The sequence below is a fragment of the Thermobia domestica genome, chromosome 1 (genome assembly GCF_964235325.1).
Source record: "Thermobia domestica chromosome 1, izTheDome1.hap1.1, whole genome shotgun sequence".
NCBI classification, from domain to species: Eukaryota; Metazoa; Arthropoda; class Insecta; order Zygentoma; family Lepismatidae; genus Thermobia; species Thermobia domestica.
Window position 1 is genome coordinate 260,372,190 of NC_137454.1, and position 24,649 is coordinate 260,396,838.

The 24,649-nt window shown below is 37.6% G+C and overlaps 1 protein-coding gene across 1 annotated transcript in view; it reads right to left on the bottom strand.

Moving 5' to 3' along the window:
* Nucleotides 1-24,649, bottom strand: part of LOC145660726 (uncharacterized) — a 73,880-nt gene that overhangs the window by 35,109 nt on the left and 14,122 nt on the right. Inside the window, exons 3-4 of the mRNA XM_081726116.1 lie at nt 17,454-17,639; nt 3,864-4,125 (exon numbers count right to left, since the gene is read on the bottom strand). Of these exons, the coding sequence (XP_081582242.1) occupies nt 3,864-4,125; nt 17,454-17,639 (448 nt within the window). The remainder of the gene's footprint in view (nt 1-3,863; nt 4,126-17,453; nt 17,640-24,649) is intronic.

The following is a 24,649-nucleotide window of genomic DNA, read 5'->3' on the forward strand; positions in this document are numbered from 1 at the left end:
TTTTTTTTTCAAGGAGTGCCCGAATTTACCAGAAAATGACCGGAGCTCGTGTCGAACTTCACCAACTAGAGCTAAGCATTCACTGAGTAGCAATACTCGTATCTCTTGTTTCTGAATTGATGTCGACACGATATTACAATGTCATTATTATCAGATTTCTCTTAACGTTTTGGTAATTGTGGGCATTTCTGCTCTGGTGATCGGTTTCTAACATTATTGGTCGTCTATAAATTAGGAATTCTTCCATCTTCTCATGCAAAAAGCCCTTCCGTTGCATAGGCATGTAAATGTATTGAAAATATAAACTAAAACTGGATTTATTCCATGTTGTAAGCATACATCTGAAATAAAAACTTATAAAATGTGCTGAATATGCTCTTGAGTACTAATATATGCTCTAACCTTTGAAATATGCATTTATATGCACTACAAAGCTTCAAATTCGGACTATATTATTATTTCTAGAAACCCCTACCAAATTTAACAGAGATGCATACGAGCAAACAATGCATTTGCATAAAAATCCGATGTCTAGTCATATTATATGAAGCCTTCGCGCCCCCCCCCAAAAAAAAAGAAAAGAAGAAATTAAGAATATAAAAAAAGGAAACATGAATTTTTACAGAAAATCCTAATTCTATTAATACGATACTTACCCATACTGTATGATCCCAGTTTTCTCTCTGCATGTAGTACTGGAACCCTGCATGAACTAAGAGACGATTACCTCTGCTAGTTGTTATAAACTCCATTTCTACGTTAAATCACTATGTTCACCCAACAACGAAAACATTAAAATTAAGGAATTTGACATCAAGGGCGATTCTTTTATACCCTATTTATCCCCCACCCTCCAATGACATGATTCACAGGTGTACCATGGCCATACGCACCTGCAGAGATAACTAAGCAGTAACAGGAAAAGAATAATCACAAAATAAAAGTTTATTTAACTCATCTTTCTATTTTTAAACAATGGGTTCCGACTTCATTAACAAAGTGCTTATTTTATTCTGTGGAGAATGACTTTATTGTCCATACATTATTTCCGAAAATAGAGATCTTGATCAACTTAGCCGCAGAATGCCTTGAAAGTCGACCTGCAGAGACGATATCAATTTGGAGTGGAAACCAGTAACACATTTTAGTCTGTTTTCGCAAGATTATTTGTTTTTCTGAATTTTTATTTTCATGTACTTTAATTTGCTATTATTTTCGTTATTAGTTTTATTTTATTTTTGTAATTATTTTCCTCTTCTTTATTATAACGTGTGTTTGTTAATTTTTTCTTTTTTCTAGCTTCTCTAGTATTAATTGCAATTGTTCATATTTAACTTGTATTTGCTCTTTCTCTGTTCTTACTTAGTTCATACTTGTTCTGTCCTCCCTCCCCTTGTAGTGAAAGGAGTTTCAGGGTGAATCACGTGATTGCAGATGGACCGTGTGAAAATGCACCACACCTGCTGACTGATTAATGCGATAACCAGGACCGTGTGAAATTGCTCGATAATGAGCACCGTGCGAGATTGCACCGTGTGAAAATGCACGGAATCACCTGCAGGCACATAGCCAAGATTTCGTTAAGGGGGGGGGGGTCCGTGACATGAAATACTGTTGTTATCACCAGAAGCTCGATCAATCTAAACTATTTTACTGGCAACATATATTGGTTTGTTAGGACAATAAAATGAGGATATCTTAGTAAATATTTTAATAAACTATGAAGAAATCTCGAGTAAAAAAAATAAAAAAGTATTTAAAAAGATTTAACAATATCTACGTTTCCTTCCTTTGTTCATTCAAATATAACAATTTTCCTTTCATTATGACCTCAACTATTATAACAAGTATAGATCTATTATTATAAAAGTACATATCCTCTATTATAAAAAGTACCTATTCAATAATGTCTTGTAAAACATTTTACAATATCTGCATTCCTTTCTCTGTTGAATCAAACGTTAACGAAACTTTCTTTCCACATAACTTTTTTTTGTTTTCATTATTCCTTCGACTACTTTGTTCCAAATGATAGGTTAAAGGAGCAGTAGGAAAATGTTTCTGAAAATAACATGTTTGATACTACAGAAAGGTAAATTATTTTGATAAAATTATGATAAAAAATGTCCACATTGTTACAGAACGGCACTATGCTTTCAAAAGCTTGAAACTTCCCTGACTAGTAGCAGAAGTTCTGAATTCCGTAACTTTTCTAGAAATTTCAAACTCCCTGACTTTTCCCTTCCTCATTTGCCACCATGTATTGCAAGTAATACAAATCTCCTCATAAGAAAGAGCAACCAAATGCTTGCTGTAGCTTTTTATTTTTAACGCTGATTCTCGTTTCTTTTTGTTTCATCCTTTAATTTTTCATTGCTAGTTTCGAAAGGGGTTCCCGGATCTCCTGAACCTCCCCTTGGCTACGTGCCTGCCTAGAGTCAACGTTTTCAGCTATCTTTTTATCTACACTAGATATTGCAATTTTACATGTAAAACACGTTTATATTTGTTGTTTATTCTAATAAATAATTTTTATCTTATAGTGTTGATTTTTAAGACGTGTCCAGGATTTGTAATTGGAAAAAGCACTGTAGAACAGTTCCGCAAATTCTAAGAGCAATTAAGACTCATTGTGATACATAATTTTGTTAATAGATTTACTTGAATGACAGGACACTTGAGAGTAAGAAACTGAACGTATTCGCAAGTTATATGTATAATAATTACTTACTACTGTACGTATAATTACAACTACTCTTCAGGTATGAATATTAATTACCTTTCCTATAGCTAGGTTTAAAACTATCTCGTACAGTATTTTAAGGTCCGAATGAGATGGGCTGATGCATCGATTAAGAGTAGCAGTAGTAAGAGAAAAAATGGTAATTGTAATGATTTGCCGTACAAATCCTATAATAGTTTACTTGAATGCCGACACGCCCGCGCACCTAGTAGACAACGACCATAGGAGTCCATATGGCAAGACAAAATGGGACGATCGACCTCCTCCCCGCACTTAATTTTTTACTTAGCAAAAAGAAAAAAAGAAAAAAAGAAAAAGAAAAATATGGGTACATGAGTAAAATAACGAGATATTTACTTCATTACTCCTATCTATATATTAGTATTAGTACTCTGTATTAGTTTGAAATGTCCCCGTCCTAGGGGATACAACAGAACACTAAAAATCTTAAACTAATTACTTGCACATCTCTAAATTTCTTTTTCTGTATATTTGCTATGTTATAACAAAAATGAAATGGAATATTTGAGTTTTACGTCCCGCGGTTATGCCGGCTAGGCTGAAGGAGACTATGATGATGATAAATGAATGAGAGTGGAATGAAGAAAGTGGGAAGGAACGGAAGAACCCAGAGGAAACCCACGCACACGGTGTTTGTCCACTTCAAAGTTCACATGGCGCCAGCTGGGATCGAACCAGGGACCCCATGCACCAGAGGTGAACGCTCTACCACTGAGCAACCGTGGCCCCTATGTTATAACAATTTATTTTGTTGTATTCATTTCACAAAAGTTTGTGATTTCTTAGATATTGTAATTCTATATAGAAGTATTTATATACAGTATATATAAATGACAAGATATACTCCTCCGTAACTCCAACCTTTATTTATTTATTTATTTATTTTCAAAAATAGTCATATTCTGCAAACTTATCTAAGCATTTTTTACGAACTTTCGCTAATTGATTAACATTATCGCTCTTGGCGTGAGAGAACCCGGTTCGGTTCCTCGTAGATATGATTCGAATTCCACATTAAGCTGTAGGCAGTAAGGCACATATCACAAAAAGTTATTGAATTTGTTGAACTTCGAACAAACAAGTAAAAATATGATCTTACCGGACTGAATATGAAATTCTCTCTCCTCTTCTTTCTCATATTTCACATTGTCAGCCTGAGGACCCGAAATCTGCTGAACTAGTGTAACTGTGTTATTGGGCAATGATGGCTGTTCTTGGGTTTCACAAGTACTTTGTTGCTCTTGACTTTTGCTGGAGAGAACTTCGCTGACTTTGTTGATACTATAAGACTTGATTGCTTCAACATTTGCTACTGCAGCCTGAACTGTCGAGCTTACGTAGTCCTTAGTGGTTTGATATAGCTGCAAATAGTAACTTACATTTTGTCAATTATTTTTAAAAGTTACAGAATATTTGTAAATAAAAAAAATATTTAATTAGTTAGGTTCCCTTAAAATGAAATTTCTAGTTTATCGTCCGACGATTATGCACATAGGCTAAAGGAGACCGATTATGGTAATGAATGAAATGGCGATATGAAGAAAGTGGAAGAAAACTGGAGAATTCAGCAAACCTACGTACACGGTGTCTGTCTACTAAAAAGTCCACCTGGCACGAACTGAGATCGAACCAGGGACGCCACGCACCAAACATGAGCGCTATACCATTGAGCCAAACCCAGCGTCAAGTAAATTTCCAAATGATGCAACGCTCAAATATTACGAATTTCGTATCTACATGTTAAATGAAAACTCTCAAGATCATATTTATTGTCAGCAACTAAGGATGCTACAGTATTACAAACATCCTAATTTTGGAGGATTCTACAAGTCAAATCTGTGTAAATGGCATTACGATCTTTATGGTTCAAAATTCTAACAATTTACGTGACTGGATGCGATCCTTGTCTAAGCAGTTTGTCGGAATAAAGTCTTAAAGAAAGTTAAATATTTTGAATCTTGTAACTTTGTTCTTGTTTATTAGAAATATGTCAAATTGTCATAGTATTTGACAATAAGTACTTTGAATGTGCACTACCCTGTCCATCTCTTTCGCGTTGTAACTGTTGTATAGGCCTCCTTCATTTGGATGTTTATGGATGTTTGAGATAGTATAGCGTCTTCACTGGAGTTGTGTTTTGTTTATTATCAATATTGATTATCAATGTTGATTATCTACCAATATGTAGATTATTATGTGTAATAATCTGAAGCAGTGTCATTTGAATAAATAAAAGGATGTTGAGTTGGCAACACTTAATAAATTGGTATTATAGAGTATGGAGAGCAGTGCCTCTCTGATGTTTGCATCTTACAACAAACTTTCATTTCAGAGTTTTTTTTTTTTAATCTATTAGTTTGAAAATTACAAGGGCATTTCAAGACAAATGGTCCACTGTGTAGGGGAGAGTAGCCAAAATCGCACCACTTTTTACATAAATAATTTTAATTCGAAACTTTTGAAGAAATTTAAAAGGATTTTTAAATCTTATTGAACTTTAGTTTTCCGATTCTTTCAGGGTGATTTCATAACGATATCTTAATCCTGCGATTGGTGCGATTTAAGCAACATGTTTCACAAATCGTATTATATGAAGCCAAAATCGCACCGCCATTTGAATATATGCAATTTTCACAGTAATGCATATGGGTAAAACAAATTACCATTTCCTTGGAATATCACATTATTTTATTTATGTTATATTAAGGATGAGGTATAATACATCGTTAAAGAGAAAAAATACTGCAATGTAAATAACAGCACAGAAATAACACCTTAGAAATAAGCTAAATAGAAATGCAACCTATAAGGTAAACAAATTAATATTTCTATGATATAGCACATTCTTTTATTTGAGTGTCATTAATACGAGGAAGAACATATGATTAACGAAAAAATATCCATATCGTTGATTCAATGTGCAATATTGTTCACAATCCTATGAAACAAAGTACCTACACATTTATAGAAAACAGACAGCTACACCTTATGTGCATAAAAATCACATTGGAATTACGTTTATCTCCTGAAACACCCGCACAAGGTTCATGTATCCAGACTTTACACAAAACACACTGTACCATATCTTCGACTAAATTTTGTTTGGCAAAGGATGCAAAACCAATCTTTTTCATTGAGATTATATATATATATATATATATATATATATATATATATATATATATATATATATATATATATATATATATATATATATATATATATATAAATTAAAAAAAGAATAACTTGAGTTTGTCACTATAATATTAATGGTATTTTGTTTATTACCACTCATTGAAACATAAGCTAATTCCCTTACCTTAATTCCTATTCTGCTGTGAAATACTCCGAAAATTAGTAAGGAATACTCCTATTATATTCTGCTGCAACTGCACATACAGGCAACTTACTGAACGTCATCACTTTACTCTGTAATTATGGAAATATGCTTACGGTTCTTTTTAAACTAGAAGTGGTACGATTTAGAACCCGGTGCGATAACGGGAACTCTCCCCTACATCAGTAATTTCAACATGAGACTAAATCACAATTAGCTAGAGAAGAAGCCACAAATATTTAAGAAAATATTTCGAAGAGATTGAGTAATTGTTGGATATTTAATGGGAACATCAGCAGCGAGTTTATTCGTCCCTGCCACGATAAGGCCATGGCAGACATTCTGTAGATTGAATTCTAAATTAAATTTTTAACAAGGGAAATTCAAGTAAAAGTACATCAAAAGTTAGTCTTTAAAATAAAATTCAAGTCAATCATGAAAACTGAAAGAATAAAAAAAAAATAAGGTACGTAGAACTAGAAAAGCAATAGTAATAACAGGAAAAAAAATAAAAAGAAAACAGAGCGCATTAGCTATTGGGTCAATTCATCTGAATTGGTCCAAAGATGACAAAAATGGTTGCTCGACCATCTTCGAAAATTATAAAAAATCGCGTATGAGGTCAATAATACTATTCATGTTGTATGTACAAGAGTTCCTGAATGGCATCAATCTTTGTCGGAGGAGTGCCATCTTTTGCATTTGCAAGCATTTACGGAAGCTACAGCTGCTCAAGAAGTACGAATCAAACGAACACCAAACAAAAACGAATGTTTAGAGGAGAGACTCACGTACACAGAGAATATAAATTTTGCTTCTAAATAAATATGCAGGGTTGAAAACCAATACATGAAATCACTAAAGAAGAGTACAGAAAATTACGTTTAAAGGGACTGGCATAAAGTTAGGGGCTCATAAGTTTCGTGCTGAATACTATTGCATGTAAAAGTCTACAGAAATATCCACACCTGTAATACTACTTGCACCATAGATTTATGGGGGTCCGAAAGTAGAAGTTTCGGATTTTGATACCATGTTTGGGGCGTAATATCTCAGGAGGGCAAAGTGCTAAAAGTTGCTCCTTATGTCACGAAATAATTCTGTATGTGAATAAACTATTGCAAAAAAATCATGACTGATATTGCATGCAAAATAAATAAATAAATAAATAAAATAAGGACATGGTAAAAAAAAAAACTGCGAAGACAGCAGGTACGTGACGATGGTCATAACCCGGAGAAAATTTTGTGTTTTGATGTGTTTCATTATAGATCTCAAAAACTACGCATGGTTCAGCGATTAGGACCGCTTTTGTGTGTGTTCAATTGTGTAAAAGCTTACGAGTGGCCTTTGTTCTGTCTTTCTCTTTCTAGCTCCAGGATCATTGCCACTGGCGCAAATCCCGGGGGACGAGGGTGACACGTCCCCCAATATGATCTTGAAGCTTTGCTGGCGTCTACTATTATTAATCCAATGTTCTCGGGATTGCTGCCGGAGTGAGTGTAGCTGTGCTGAGCTTTCGTTACCATACAGCGTCAACATCTTCAGAGCTATGTTGCCGCTGTATGGTAACGAAAGCTCAGCACAGCAACACTCACTCTGGCAGCAATCCCGAGAACATTGGATTAATGTCCCCCAATCTTGGACTTGGGGGGACTGTCCCCCCCCAATAATCTGACTTAAAAAGTGCTTTTTGGAATAAGTGTTATGATTTGTGTCCGATTGCCACAAAGGAATGTAAAATGAAATTGATTTCTCTTGGCTTTTTAAAAAAGAATGTATTCTATAGTATTTCAAACTGAACTTCGTGCTGTAGTGTGTTTAGTAGTCTCAACAATATGTATTAATTCCACTTCCGCTACTTGGGCACAAAGTGCAATAAATGCCAGACGAGAATATGCCCCTCTCCTCATGCTGGAAAGTTGTCTCAGCTGTAGGTACGGGCACAAATTCCGGAAAAATGGGGACATCCCCCTCAATATTGCGAAAGGAAGCTCTCCCAATAATCCGATTTGAAAAGTGCCTTTTGCAGATGAGTATGATGATTTGTATCAGACTGCTACAAAGGAAAGTGAGATGAAATTTGTTTCTCTTGGCTTTTACATTTTTAATGAAAATGAAGGCGTGCGACTGTGCGTGACGTAACCTGATATGAACTCTTATCTCCTCCTCTCCCCTAGGCCCTAGTATACGAAGAGTATATACACTATCCAATGTCAGTAAAACCCATCCTTTCAGTAAATGCGCATTTCATCTATTTGTAGTATCAGCCTAGGCATCTACTCATGGTTCGTAAGCTAACTAACTCTATAGCCTATGGAACCCGGAGGTTCAATTCCGCGTTCACAAAAGCTCTCCACGGACTTCTATCCTTAGCCAACTGGATCAAATTTCTACTTTGTATTCCTATTTTTGCGAGATCCATCTTAACATTGTCTTCCCATCTGTGCCTAGGTCTTCCTAATGGTCGTTTTCTGATTGGTCTTACCACTAACACTTTGAAAGCGTTCCTACTTTCTTCCATCCTGGCTATATGTCCTGCCCACCTAAGCCCCGTAGGCTTGATGATCCTAACAATGTTTGGTAAGCCGAACATTGTTAGGATCATCGTTATGAAGTTATGAAGTTATGAAGTTTCCGCCATTCCCCCATTCCCGTTCCTCTTGGGTCCGAATATTCGTCTGAGAATCTTGTTCTCAAATACTTTGTCTATGTTCTTCCCTCAGAGTAAGCGACCATGTTTCGGAACCATACAGAATAACAGGTATGATTATAGTTTTATATATTTTAAGCTTCAAATTCCTGGACAGAATTCGCGACAACAAGAGATTTTGAACTGAATAATAACACGAATTCCCTGTTTTTAGTCCATATTTAATTTCCTCGTGAATATGATTTTAGTCTGTTAATATTGATCCTAGATATTTGAAAGTATCCACTTTATCAAAAGCATTTTTTAATATTTTAATGCATTCACAATTTGCCGTATTACGGTCCCGACGCACTTCCATATATTTAGTTTTTCTGCATTTACTTCTAAACCCTTGACCCTGCAAGCTTTTAATAAAACCTACGCATTTCTTTCTATTGTTCCCCTATCATCCCCTATTAAATTTAAATCATCAGTGTACGCATAACCTGGTGAACACCGTTCAGCTCTAGGCCCTGGTTGCTATCTTTGATTTTCCTTATAACGTATTCTAGGGCAAAGTTGAATAATAATTATGACAACGCATCTCCTTGTTTCAGGCCATTCTCGTCGTGAAAGCTCGAGACCAAAAATTTCCCTACCCGGACTTTACTTTGGGATCCAGTTAAAGATGCCTCAATTGATCTAATCAGCTTTTTCGATATTCCAAATTCTGTAAGAACGTTGTACAATGTTTCTCTCCTAACCGAGTGGTAACCCTTTCTAAAATCAATAAATAGTTTATGTACCGGGCTATTGTATTCCCACTTCTTTTCGAGTATTTGGCTAATGGTAAATATTTGGTAAATAGTTGATAGATTTCTTCTCAATCCGCACTGATAATCTCCAATAATTTCATCTGCGTATGGGGTCAATCCTGCTAATAGAATGTTTGAAAGGATTTTATAGGATGTTCACAGAAGAGAGAGGCCTCGATAATTATTACAGTCAGTTTTGTCGCCTTTCTTGTGGATTGGAACAATTATTGATTCTTTCCACTCTTGTGGCAATTCTTCCTTGTTGTAGATAAAGAGAATGAGTTTGTATATCTTGTTCCAAAATTTTTCGCCTCCAGCTAAAACTAACTCAGCCGGAATTTCGTTTACACCCGGAGATGTGTTTCTTTAATTTCTTTATAGTGATTTCTACTTCTATTCTGTTGGATTCTGAATATACGGTTCTGCGGTGTGTATCTCCCTTTCTCCATGCACATTAGTTTTTGGCTGCGTGTTAAGCAAATCGTCAAAGAAATCTTTCCATCTATTTAAAATACTATCCATACCAGTGATAACTGTTCCATCAGCTTTTTTTCTTCTTTTTTTTTTTTAACATAAGCATGAGGTTGATATCCTTTCTTACATTCGTTGAGAAAGCCCCTTATACATGTCCCGAATGTTTTTATTTTTACTATCATCCTCAAGTTCCTAAATTTTAGCTTTCGAAAAATCGCGTTTCTTTGTACTAAAAGTTTTGGAAGTTTCCCTTCCGATATCTACGAAATTTTGTGTAATTCTTCGGATTTTGTAGCCAACCTAATTTTGCCTGGTTTCTCTTCTCTGCTAGTTCGAACCATGGTTTGTTCCTACGTATTTCCGCGTGTCCCAATTTTTCTTTTCAGAGAGGATCCTTCGTAAGCAAAGGAAAGAATTCAATTGCTGGAATATTTTTCTCCATAATCTTAAGGTTACATCTGGTAACAAAAGAGCATGTGACATGCGTCGGATTTCTGTAACGATTCATGTAATGTTATTGAGATTATAATCATTTTGCTCAAAGAGTATTGTTGCGTCATACATAATTGATATTCTTTCTTCAGTTTTGGGGAAGTCATTATTTATATTATCAAATTTTTATTAAAAAAATAACTTGTATCTTTATGGGTGCCTAATTAGAAACATACCAATTATAAGTATGCATTTATTCAGATTTCAGAATGTGTTCACGGTAGTGATTTGTAATACTGATATGTACTACTACTTCATCTACATCACCTAATTAACTAACTAACTCACTCTATGGCCTATGGAGCCCGGAGGTTCAATGCCGCGTTCACAAAAACTCTCCACTGACTTCTATCCTTAGCCAACTTGATCCAGTTTCTACTTTGTATTCCTATCTCTGCGAGATCCATCTTAATATTGTCCTCCCATCTGCGCCTAGGTCTTCCTAATGGTCGTTTTCCGTTGGTCTTCTAGTCAAGACTTTGAAAGCGTTTCTACTTTCTTCCATTCTAGCTACATGACCCGCCCACCTAAGCCTCCTAGACTTGACGACCCTAACAATGTTGGGTAAACCATATTAATTATGTAGTTCCTCGTTATGAAGTTTCCGCCAGTCCCCATTACCGTTCCTCTTGGGTTCGAATATTCGTCTCAGGATCTTTCAAATACTTTCAGCCTATGTTCTTCCCTAAGAGTAAGTGACCATGTTTCGCAGCCATACAAAACAACAGGCATGATTATAGTTTTGTATATTCGCCTAATACCTGTATATAATATACTCTACAACAGTTGTTCAGATTCATCTACCGTAATATGAGTTTCATCTCCCTTCTCTAGAATAAACCTCAAATCTGCCCACCTCCCAATGTTGAAGACAAACAATGGCGTATTTAGGATTTTGTTTCGAAGGGCTATGTCCAACACAAGGAAGGAAGTGGGCAATTGCCCACCAGAGTTTGAGAATTAACTATTTTAATTTATGCATAAATTGAAGTTATAATGGCAAGAATTGCAGTCCGATAAATCCTATATTATATATATACAGATGGTGATCAGAAAAATGGAAACACCTGTAGTTGGCAACACGTCAGATGTATGGGTTGGCAGTGGTGTCGTGGCTCCCGCAGCGCCGGACCGCTGGTGGTGGTGTTAGGTCGGTCTCCATAGTACGTCAGGCGCAGTGGAACAGCAGTGTCCAGTGGCTGCAGCAGACGGAGGTAGTGTAAAATGGGAGACCTCTCAGATTTTCAAAGAGGGCAAATTGTTGGTGCGCGGTTATGTGGAGTGAGTGTGACGGCAGTGGCTACTGTGTTAGGTATGTAGCGTGGGACAGTGTCGAAGGTGATTACGGCCTACCCAACACACGGGAAAACCACATCGGGGAAGCGGAACAGTGGGCGAAAGAAAATTATGAGTGACAGGTCACGCCGGCTATTCAAGCGCATTGTCAAGCAGAACCGTCGTGCCACTGCGGAGCAAGTGACGGAGGAACTCAATCAGCACCTACCCCACCCTGTTTCGACAATCACAGTCCGCCGCGAATTACATGACATGAACTTACGGGGTCGTGTTGCACGGGCCAAACCGCTCATCAGGACCATAACGCTTTCGCACGCCGCAAATGGTGCCGCGACCATGCAACTTGGACCGTTGAGGACTGGAAACGTGATATGGTCGGATGAGTCATCCTTCACCCTATTCCCAACCACGGGCCGTGTTTGTGTGTGGAGAACGCCCAAAGAAGCTTATCTGCAGTGTCTCCGCCCAACTGTGAGACATGGCGGCGGCTCGGTGATGTGTGGGCCGCCATATCATGGTTTTCATTAGATCCTGTGGTCACACTTAGCGGACGAATCACTGCCAACGATTATGTCGCAATGTCGGGATGTTGTTCCCGGACAATGACGCCATCTACCAGGATGATAATGCACCCATTCACATAGATGGCGTTGTTGCAGCGTGGTTTGAGGAACATGGGGATTAAGTTCAACACCTCCCCTGGCCCGCCCAATCCCCAGATCTCAACATAATTTAACATCTGTGGTCCGTCTTGGAAACACGACTCCGGCGACGATTTCCACCTCCATTCTCTCACAGAACTGGCCGATGTCCTGCACGAGGAATGGTATAAAATTCCACTTGCTACCATTCACGACCTCTATGCCTCCATCCCACGTCGCATCAAGGCTGTTCTGAAGGCGAAAGGTGGCCTGACACCATATCAATCTGGTAAGTTGCAATTTTGTTCAGGTGTTTCCATTTTTCTGATCACCGTCTGTATATGATATGATACAAAAATTTAGGAGTGAATCTAACCCTTTATTCTATTCATACAAGAAAAAGGAAGCATCCTCTTGGTCTTCCTAATCGCCCGGGCTAATTATTCCCCTATTTGATTTCTTTTAATTCGAACATTTCGTTCCTTTAAAAATAACTAACGATATAATTTTTCCTTTGTTATAATAACTAAAGTCCTGTCATGTTGATATCCGCGCAAGTTGGTGTGGAACACCAGTTTCTCTTATCAACTTCTCTTAGTTTTGGTGTTACTGATGACGGCCGACGTGAATCACAACTGACAACGGTCGATAAAGTATGATAGGCGAAATGAAAGAAAGTAACGTCAAGAAAAGAAAAACAGAAAAGTAGAAAGGACGAAAGAAAGAACAAAAGGACGCAGTTCTTACATGGAATTAAATTTGACAAATACAGTATTATTTCTGAACAAAGAGCATAAGAAAATGGAAAGTCAATGACATTCTTAGAAATGGTAAGAAGGATTATTGTTGTACGTGGAATGCGAAAAACTAACAAATTTATTTCGGGGGTAGCTTGAGCCCCATAGCCTCCTAAATACGCCACTGAAGACAATTCTGCTCCCCCTGATCCTTCACACCATTGTTTTTCAACTTGATAAATATCTTGAACATCGCAATTGCTTTATATATATATATATATATATATATATATATATATATATATATATATATATATATATATATATAGGAACGGTCTTACCCGCCCCCCAATGTTGAAGACAGATTTGCACCAATGATCATTGTCACATATGATAAGGAGGTTATCTCCCCCTTGTACCCACGACACCCATCGTCGAACTGGAGCGCGGTATTAAGGCACTTAATTGTCAACAAAGTATCATTTAAATCCAATAGCAGTTACGGAAGTTAAAGTGTTCACAAGGTTGTGTTACAATCCTATCTTGCTGGAAATGACGTATTTGTGGAAAATATTTAAAATGATTATTGTTTCTCTTCTCTTCTATAGCATTACAGTAATAGCTTTTAGTAGCTGTAAGTTCTCGGAATTACACGATTTAAGCAGTGTTGCAAACTTCAGCAATATTTATTGCATCTCCTGAACGGTTTGAGATGTCGAAGTGCTGTAAACGGCAAAATAATTTACACACCCATTACAAACCATACGAATAACTAGATATGATACTTATCTCTACATTTTTTTCAAAATAAAGACTTTCAAAAAAGTTTCAAGTCCTGATAGCTTTGTTGTTATTCATTCAAAACAAGTCATACCATGACCATGGTATCAAACACTGAAGTACTTTCCATGTACATTATCCTGTGCATCTCCGTTATGCTGTATTTGCATTAGAGGTTTCCGAACTTTGGGTGTTTGTGATATTATAACATCCTTAGTTTGCAACACTGAATAAAACATTTTAAGTTTACGTTTGACACGTTGATTTGAAACCTGAAATAATCTGACGTAGTGCAGTTTGAAAAAATATAAACCTGAAATAATCTGACGTAGTGCAGTTTGAAAAAATATAACTTTATATTGGGTTGGCAACACTGTTGGGTCTTTCTGTTTAATATATACATAAATGTCCCCCACCTTATACTTGCTTCGTGCAGTTTCGCTTTTCCCTCTTTTGTTTGTCCGTTATAGCGGATGGTCAAGATAAATTTCCACCGCAAGCTTTTGCACAACTGAATACAAACAAAAGCGAGCATAATTGCTCAACCACGCGTAGTTTGAGATCTAGCATGAAACATATCGAAATATTTAAACTTTTCCCGGCTACGACCATCATCATGCGCATGCTTTCTTGTTTTTACCATGTCCTTACTTTTTCTCCATGTAATATCAGTCATGACTTCTTTTCAAAAGTTTATTCACATACAAAATTACTTTGTGGTCTAAGCAGAAATTTTGAGCATTTTGGCCTCAGTTATTACGCCCCAAACATGGTATCAAAATCCGAAACTTCAACTTTCGGACTCTCATAAATCTACGGTATCATAGGTATGGATATTTCTGCAGACTTTACATGCAATAGTAGAAAATATTCCGCATAAAACTTATGAACCCCTAACTTTATGCCATTCCAAAATACAGTCCCTTTAAAAGTAATTTTCTGTACTCTTTTTTAGTGATTTCATGTATTGGTTTTCAACCCTGCATATTTATTTAGAAGCAAAATTTATATTCTCTGTGTACGTGAGTCTCTCCTCTAAACATTCTTTTTTGTTTGGTGTTAGTTTGATTCGTACTTCTTGAGCAACTGTAGCTTACGTAAACGCTTGCAAATGCAAAAGATGGCACTCCTCCGACAAAGATGGATACCATTCAGGAACTCTTGTACATACGACAACGTGAATAGTATTATTGACCTCATACACAAGGTTCGTCACTTAATTTTTTTTTATAATTTTCGGAGATAGTCGAGCAACTTGCTCTGGACCACTTCGTACGGATTGACCCTATTCCAATCTCACGATAATACGGCACTAGAGACCGCATTATCCTCTGATGCCGAATACTCCAGTGAGACGATATGATCCTCACAATACGGATGTTAACGCCGCGCACTAAATGAGAATGAGAGATGAGATTATCCGATACGCAAGCGTTCGGACCTCTGTAATTAGCACATGACTACGTCTGCTTATTAGGTTGTGCTGACTGAAGGTTACCGATATTTTCGTTGACCTGGTTCCAATTCGCTTGTCAGCGAGAGTGCATCCGTTATGTAAAATAGTTACGGAGATCAGAGTACGAGAAAGAATGCTCCAGTGCAACATATGCCAATGCGGCGTTCTTGGGTAGTGTCGGTACACACGGTTTCGACGAATACCGGAACACAAACACCGAGCAGACCACGACAACAGTTTTTTTTTTTTTGTTGTTGTTGATGGTATCTCAAGAAGGTTTTGAACTAGAGTGTGATTTGTCAAGACATTCTGCAGCTGTTTGAACGGATTGTGATTCAGTACAAATAATTACACGATACAGCAAAAGCTGAAGCACGTGATCGAGAACAAGTTTAATTGCAGTTAGTTTGTAGTAAATATTGAACAAAGGTGGTGATAAGCTCTGAACTGTTCTCCCCTGTGACGAACGCACAGCCAACAAAATTCTCAATTTTTAAGCCATTCATATATAACACATCAAAATTGAGGTACTGTTCTAGCAACGTTCCGAACTTTTGCTAGGATTCCTGAATACTTGTGTATTGTTTAATATTTGATGACAGTCGAAGTTGAACCTTAGTTTAGTCAGTAGTCAAGATGGAAGGGCACAAACATGTAGCAAAGAAGGAGATGTCCATACAACTTATTCTTCGATAAAGGTTTCGTAAACCAGAATGTACCACGGACGTGTAGTGCAGCATACAGATTGTACATTGGCCACCACGCAAAGAAAAGCTGCAAAGGTGGTGAGAAATATAACGCACATGAGCTATATAAGATCAAAGACTACTCTCACGACGATAGGCTGTGGTTAGTTTGCATCTGTATGAAGACTAAAAACAGGAATAGTACAGAATGCACCAGTAGCTAGTCTAATACCAATATAATAAACAGTATAAAGTTGTTTCAGCAGAGCGAAGCTAGTAGATGAATAAATAATACAACCATAGTCTAACTTGGACCGAATTAGACTACGTTATATCGCAATAAAACAATACGAGCAGTACCCCAGGTGCAATAGGAAAGTACACGAAGCAAATTCCAAGTTCGGAGACAAGAGTATTTAAGATTCCGAATGTGTTTTGTCCATGTTCGGATCATCAACGAATGAGACAAATGCCACCGAGATAGAAGTCCGTATCAACAAGGCAAGTCACTGGCAGCAGAAGTATTTATCTTGTGTTTTTTTTTTTTTTAAGCCAGAAAACCAAAAGCTTGTGTCGTTCGACCAGCAAAGACGATTTAATGACATTTAAAGCTGTCGAAGTATGTAGATCGACAATAATTGTTGCCGGAAAAATGGCAGAAGGCCATCGAACAAAATTATGCATGTAATGCTATTTTCAAATAATAAATTCCTTTCAATTTCGACCTCCAAAGTCTCAATACTTTTCGACAACCTTAATATACATATGGTAATATAGTAATGAAAAAGTGATACTTTACATATACTACTGGATCATCTTGCCCCCTCCCCTCCATAAGCAAAATCTAAAATTATGCTACCTCATTGTCTATGGCTTATGGACGTCCTATAATTATTGAATTCTATCATCGCTGTTCTTAGTTATATTTCTTAAACCACTGTTGTACTATCCGCTTATTTATCACGTTCATACAGTTCGTAACGAACCTCTGATTTTTTTTTCCTGTTTCACTCGAGTTTGTTCCAAATACAGGCCAATGTAATACTATTTATGGTTCACATGTTTGACCTGGCACTGATTTCCCCGTTTAACAGTAGAAACTACAACCAACAATCTGCAGGACGAAGCACTAACAAGTTACTTTTCTTGTTTTCCACCTCGAATGAAAGGTGTCCGTGTCGTGACAGCACTAAAAAATCCGTCAACTTGCTCGAGTACTTAATATGCAGGTAGTTTGTTTTCTAGTTCAAGTAGGACCTAAGCAATTTCATTGTTAATTTTAACAGTAGTAAATAGAATTAATTCAGGTTACCCACAAACAGTTTAGAGATTTTAATACAAACCTCAGCTGGAGGTAGCTTAACTGCCGGGACCTTCTTTTCTACGAAGTCCAGACTTTTACATAATATTCCATCCACAGCATGCAAGGGTTTGTCTATTTTCGAAGCCAGTGGAAGAGTCTTCTCAGCAACACCGTTTAGGGTAGATTCAGTGAAAGATAATGTCACATGGACCATCGAGTTACAAGTCTGAAGAAAAGAAAAGAAAGTAATTATTTAATAGTTTCCACATTAAAATGTTTCAAGGAAACAATACAATACTAAGGAGTGGAAGCAGTGACGTGCATTCAGTAGTTGAAGCAGTCAGTGAAACATTACTTCAGTAACTACAGTAACTGTTTTGAAGATTGAGTTTAGTTGTGTGTTCCCATTTCTTCTCTCGAAAACTTTCAGATTTATCAGAATTTTCTTTTTCGCTATGCACGAAACCTTTATCATGTGAATGGACAGTAAAAAAATGTGGTAAAATGAGGTAGAACAGGGCACCAAGTAAATCGAGCTTCACTGTAGTGTTTCTATTCATTTTTTACAGTAAGATGCTGCTATAGAGCTGTATGTAAAAGGTTGGGACTGGGTGCGTTGTATGGAAAAAGCCTTGTTGCACCTGTCAGTGCCAAAGACCATAACAAGTCTGCATTGAAATGTAATATATGACAGAAAACGTGCAAATAAAGTGACGAAAATACCAGGGTAAAATTAGTAACACAGTAGCATATTAATCATGTTTTCCGCGGCTACGTGGCAAAGAGTACAGAAACACTAAAGTTAATATGAAAGATAAAAGAAAAATCAAAGACTTATGAGGACTGGTAATTGAATTACAAAATAAAATCGCGTCTGGTGTCAATAGACAGGGAACAAACAGGAGGAAGCGAGAAATGAGCTAGGTATAAACACTAAGAATTACAATGCGAGGAGGATATGAAGGTGACAAACAAAAGCTTACGAGATCCTTAACTGGTCATCGCCGAACAGTGTTGGTTAAGTCTGCAGGTAGGGCAAAGTCAGCTAGAAAGCTGAGCATGATGAGGATAATCTTCAAGCAGGTGTTGAATACTTTGTTTAGCTCTACAGGCCGCACACACAAAGGTAGGTCTTCTCCACGAAGTAGAAATCCAAGTGTTAAAAGTGAATACCTAATGCGAGGTCTAGCTACAAATTCGTCCATCCCATCAAGATCTTGAGCCGGTGGTCCAACTCCAGACACCAAGTGTAGGTTTGAGTACATATAATTTAACATCGATAGCCTGGTCCCACTCAAGTTGCCACAGCTAATGCAACTGAGCAGTGAATAGTGAATACAGATCTGTGCTGGGTATGGGGAGATCAAGCTCTCTTCCTTCATGGGCAGCAACTTTCGCTGCACGGTCTCTCTCCATTACCAGCTATGCTAGTATGGCTCTTAATCCAACCGAATTGTACCTCTCATTCCTCTGCTTAATCTATAACAATTTGCTGGACAAAAGGATGTTTACTTTGCACATGATGGAGACTACTCAGAGCACTTTGAGAGTCACAACAGAATAAGATCCCGTGTATATGACGTACAGAGTCATAAGATAAGTTTGTATAATTACAATTCAAAACTAAGTACGTGTAATTATATAAAAATGTATATCAACAGGATCAGCATCTTTGGAACCACAAGTAAGAGAAAAAAATCTTGAAAGTTCTGTAAAAGGGAGAGACATTTGTTGAAATTCGTGAGGGCTAGTGAAGGGTTTCTTGTATTGGGCCATATGGAAAGAAATAGGTGAACAAAAGGTCTTTCAAGGGATGTAGGTAGTAAAACTCAACTGAAAGTGAAACTTCGACAGCGAAGTCATCCAAAATTCCAGAGCACGAATTCAAAAACGCCTGGTAGTGTTGGATGGTACCTAATAACGTTGGTAGGGATCTCCATCTTCCAGTGCAAAGGATTAAGGATGTTGAAGTATTGATTTGAGATTAGTAAAATAGAGCATCATCCGATGACTATTGAGTTAAAGATGGCTCGTGTGCTGTAACATACGAACTGGTAATAGGACTATCACGGAACGCACCATTCACAAAACGTATATCAACTTTATAGACAGTATTCAGTTGGCATAACATGCATGGCGGACCCATAAACAATGCATCCATAGTCCAACTGAGCGCATTAGAATACAACACAATCGTAGGACAATGAGATCAGCGCCCAAGAAGTATGGAACGAGATTAAATCTCGTAGGTAGTGATCAGTGGCGTATTTAGGGGGGTGGCTTCCGGGCTTAAGCCCCCCCCGAAATCTTACTTAGTATAGTAAAGTAAATGAAATATCTTTCAGAATTTTCACATTTCCAGGCAAAGCTCCCCCGAAAGTTAGCAAAGCCCCTCCCGAAACAAAATCGTAAATACGCCACTGGTAGTGATATTTTACCTCCTAGATAAACTGCCCAAGACAGCCGATGATTGACTAGAAGACAAAAACAAGCTTGTATGACCCAGATAAAGATCTGGACAATATGCGCAGACGCGTAAGCGACAAAAGTAGATATAGTCTTATCGATGAAGAAAGAAAAATCAAGTGGTGGCTCTCCAACGGGAAAGCCTGTTCAGAGTGAGTTGTAAATTGTCTAGCAGCAACACGGAGATAAAAGTGGTAGTAACTTGCCAAGTCGTTTACATAGAACATTACATGATCTGAAGTGAATAAGTTACAGCACCATTTTCCGCCACACTAGTACATGCCTTGAGAAACGCCATTTTCTTGTGAGAAGCAGTCAGAGTGTGGATCCTAATAGGACTTGAAAGTGTCGATGTCCAAGAAACTGGAATACAAAGAAGCCTCCTACCGCCTTGTACTCCCCGAAGTAGCAGAGGTAAAATTTCATAAAACCACGTGGTGTAATGAGTATTCGAAAGACCAAAGATGATGGTGATGAAAAGTATCCTGGATTGCAATCTCAAAATGAAAACGATAATCATTAGTAAAACGGAAGTTTCGGAAATCACATTGAAGATTGGAGAGCGATGAGTTAGTTTCCCAATACCATACTAAATCTTCATTGATCATTTTCTCTAATATGCATAATCAACTAGTTAAGGCAATAGGCCTATAACGAACTGGGCGTAGCCGATTTCTGAGATTTCAGGATAGGAAGAATGTAGGCTTCACGCCAGCCGGAGGAAAAAATCCTTTAATTTAGATACGATTATAGAGATCTAAAAGATATCGTTTGGCAGTGGCAAGAGGAATGCGAAGCATAGTATAATGTATGGAACCTGATTCAGATGCAGCGTTTTTAATGCTTGTACGTAATAGCAGTGGTATGTTCAAGAAGCAGTAAAAGAAGTAGTTGTAAATATTATTGAAGCAAAATTTCATGGTCTACATTCTGCTCATGCTTTAACTTGTAGAAGTCAGGAGAAAAATGGCAGTTCGCTTCTGGTCAGTGATCATTTCTTTCAAATGGAGCGCAGAAACTTGACGGAAGTGAAATAACCCTGAGAACGAGGAATTTTGGACCAAATAACACATAGAACTATGTTTGCACTTCAACTGGTGACAGACGTGCTAGCTAGGTGGATACTTTTCAAGGAGCGTGTTCTGGCACGAAAGCAATGAGAATGTGCAAAACTGCCAGCAGTAGAAGCACGATTGAAACAAATTGCTCTATGTCGTGCAAGAATTGTTTGACGTTATTTTTTCCAATCATCAAACAACAGTATGTTTTCGAAAATCCTCATCTAACAATGAAATCGAGGAATTAGCAGAAGATACCAAACTTATGTGGAAGACAAAGTGTTCAACAGAAAGCTAGAGGTCTGGCATAATGTCAAAGCTACCAGAAATTGTCCCATTTTGCAAAGCGGAAATAATAACTAGGTTTGAGAAAATTGTGAAGCAGGTAGCCCAGTGAAAATAATCGGAAAGAGATCGCATGTCACATAAATCTAAGTAGTCACACCCTAAAAATTAACTGCAAGTCGTGAGCTGCAGATCAAAACCCAGATGGAAATACGTTTCTATTGCAGTGGGAAAATGCATTGGATGTCCATAGTTCACTAAGGTGTACAATGTCGAGAAAAGTAGCAAATTCTCGACCTATAGGCTTGGTACGAGGGAAACTCCACAATTCATAAGAATACCTACCAGAAGAACTAGATGTGGGAGTTGGAAATATACGTCATCTACATCAGCCATGTGAAAACAGACCACGTGATTTAGATGTTGCATAAAGTGATCAGTTCGAACATCCAGAACATAGAAATTACTGTTCAGTTGGATGAAAGAAGGGTGAAGTTTTGTTCGTATTCCAGCTGTTCGCCAGCTGTACCATCGCAGTCCTTGATATGGCGGTAAACAGTGTATCTAGAAACAATGGAAGAGCGTATAGCAGTAAGATGAGTCTCTTGGAGACAGATTCCATTCTAGAAGTCATTATGGGTTAGAATTAAGAACGGCAAAAGGTTTTCCCTTTTTCCTCTTAACTTTATAAAGAAGAAAATTATCACGATCATCCTCCACCGTCCTTTCCATCAAGTGTTATCACAATGCGGGACTGGGTGGTGAGTTTCGTTTGTTTTCTTATCCGGAGTATTCAAAGTCTGCTGATGTGCAGTTTCTATTTCACAGTAGAGATGGTGGGAGCAACAGGCCGAGATTTAACCGAGTGATCAATTGTACGGTCCAATGTGGACTGGTTTTGTGGTAGATTTTTAGATAGTTTCAACGTAGAGAATTTACTCTAAAAATTGGTCTCTCAAAGTCATTGATCAGGATTTACTTGGATTTATCCAGAAATAGTAGTTGTTTGTATGACAGTGAATATTGATGGCTGTTGTACAGTATTCACTGCTTACACACATTCTGAATGTTGACGTCAACAATCTGTGTTCCGTACGAACAAATAGATTTCATAGATAAAAACATGGAGGTGAAAGCATGAACCCGGTTTGATGAAGTGCTTGACCTCATCAACGAAAATCTATCAGTAATCATAAGTTCACGCATTACTTTCTTTTCTCTCCTTCAATGTTTGATAGTTATGAGACCAAGTCTATGTGCTACTTTGTATTAGTACATTTAGATGAGGCTATGCATTGTGTTGGATCGTGTGCTGAGTCAGTGCAATAGCCACTGGGGCAAAAGGCACTGTGTGACGTAAATGAATGGCCAAAATACTGGCATTTAAAACAGTGCAAGGAGACGAATGTATAGTCTCACTGTAGAATATTATTGCTGAAAGGTAAGATTTACAGGTAGGTCTTAGATGCCAAACGCGATGATATAGGAATCCGTCGATTGTATTTCGGCGCTCTTGTTGGTCTGCATCAGTTTAACATCCACAACGCGCTGTTCAAGCAATTCGTCCTTGATTTTGGCTTCCGACAAGCTTCGAATGTGCAAAAGAGTAATTATACCTTTGTTGATATTCAGTTGATGCTTCAACGTGCACTGGAGAAATAACTCATTTACAGTCTGTTTAAGAGTAGTTCCGGTTCTAAATTTGCGAATATGCCCCGTGAGAATGTCCCAGAAGAATTAAGTTTCAAATGTCTAAGAGTAAAATGTAAAGTTTATTCCAACTATCAGTAGTTTCTTCCTTTGTATCTTTAATAACCAAATATTGTGGGATATGTTCCATGAAGTTTTCCTCCTTCACTTTCTCCAAATGAGTATGCGTACCTCTAATTTTTAAGTGTGTTTGATACTGTTCCATGTTGTTATAGTGACTCTTCCACTTTCCATTTATCGTTCTGGAGGAGTAACGAGACTGGTAGGTGCTACCTACTACAATCCTTGTCAGGAAGCTGAGTAATGCATACAGACCCAATGTGCTAGAAGCTAGCGCCACTTCTATCCTCGACTGATGGGTACTTTAAGGAGACCATCCCACTGGCTCATGGTAGAAGCCAAACTTCTATGGAAGTTGATCATGCCGCATTCCTAGCTTTTCCTTTCAGGACATGACTCCACCCAGCACGACTAGGCGTCAACAAGCTTCACTCGTCACAAGACCTCAGGACAAACAAAATAACAACCAAGAATCATCCCAGGTCAAAACAAATATAATGGAAATTCGGTCTATAACCAAATCGGAGTCCATGGATCTTTGCCAAGTCACAATAGGAAAACCAGACCAGCTTCATCTGAGGAATATTATTGTACAGAAGATTAGTGACGTAGACAATCATACGCACCAGACCTTTTACGGGAAAGAGTATGAGACCCTCAGTCTGGAGGATCAATGGGTATTGCAGTTCTGAACAACTGGGCGATGGGTTCGCCACCACTCCGACGGGAATAGAGTTGACTAGTGCAAAATGATCTACGAACGGTCCACAGTTCGAGACGCTGTTGCACTGTAAAAATCCGGCGAGCTAAGGATCGATATGCCGGAAAAGTGGCTGAAGTGGAACAGTCTGTTCTTCGTAGCCTGGCATTGATTGTGGCATCTCGAGGTCTCAGCGTCACTGAAGCTGACTTAGGACTTGGACATCCAGAGAGATGTCGAAATTTCGAAAATCGAACAAAGGACTTCAAATATCCTAGAGTTCGTAACTAAAGTTGTCTCAAACATCTTGAAATAAAGTAGATCAAAAGCACCAACAAAAGCGAGTGATAAAACTATCCAGAAAAATTCTCTCGTCCTATGCGTCGATATTAATCGATGATCGGTAATATTCTTTCTGAATCATATTCGTTGGTCGCGATAGATTTTATTCCGCAGCATCGATTTGCACAGTGTATGGATACTAAAGTTGATGCTTGTATTTACTATCGGTGTTGGAGCTTCAATTGAACATTGGACTGATTGATTTAACATTTTCTTCCTTGCTATGAACGTGTTGTCGAGGAGATGATTAAGAACCATTAAGTTTAGCTTGATATTCACTACTGGAAATTACTATTTTAAAAAATAATGAAAAGACGAAATGAAAAGAGAGAAACGCACAGAATAAAACTATTTTATCTGCGTGTTGCTCCATTCTAATGTATCTTACCTTTTACTTATTTTCATCTTTTTTAGAATTTAAGACTACAGAAATGTTTTCAAGCGAATTTTGAAATTGGAGGATTATTGCAAATTTTCTTCAAAGTTATTTTTCTCGATATACTTCATATTGTTGGGTCACTTAGTTCGTGGTTCTCTTCTTCGCAGCAGGTTCATAATAGTATCAGTTTCTCTAAGCTGGGTGTTCAAATCAGGGGTATCATTTGATTCTTTAGG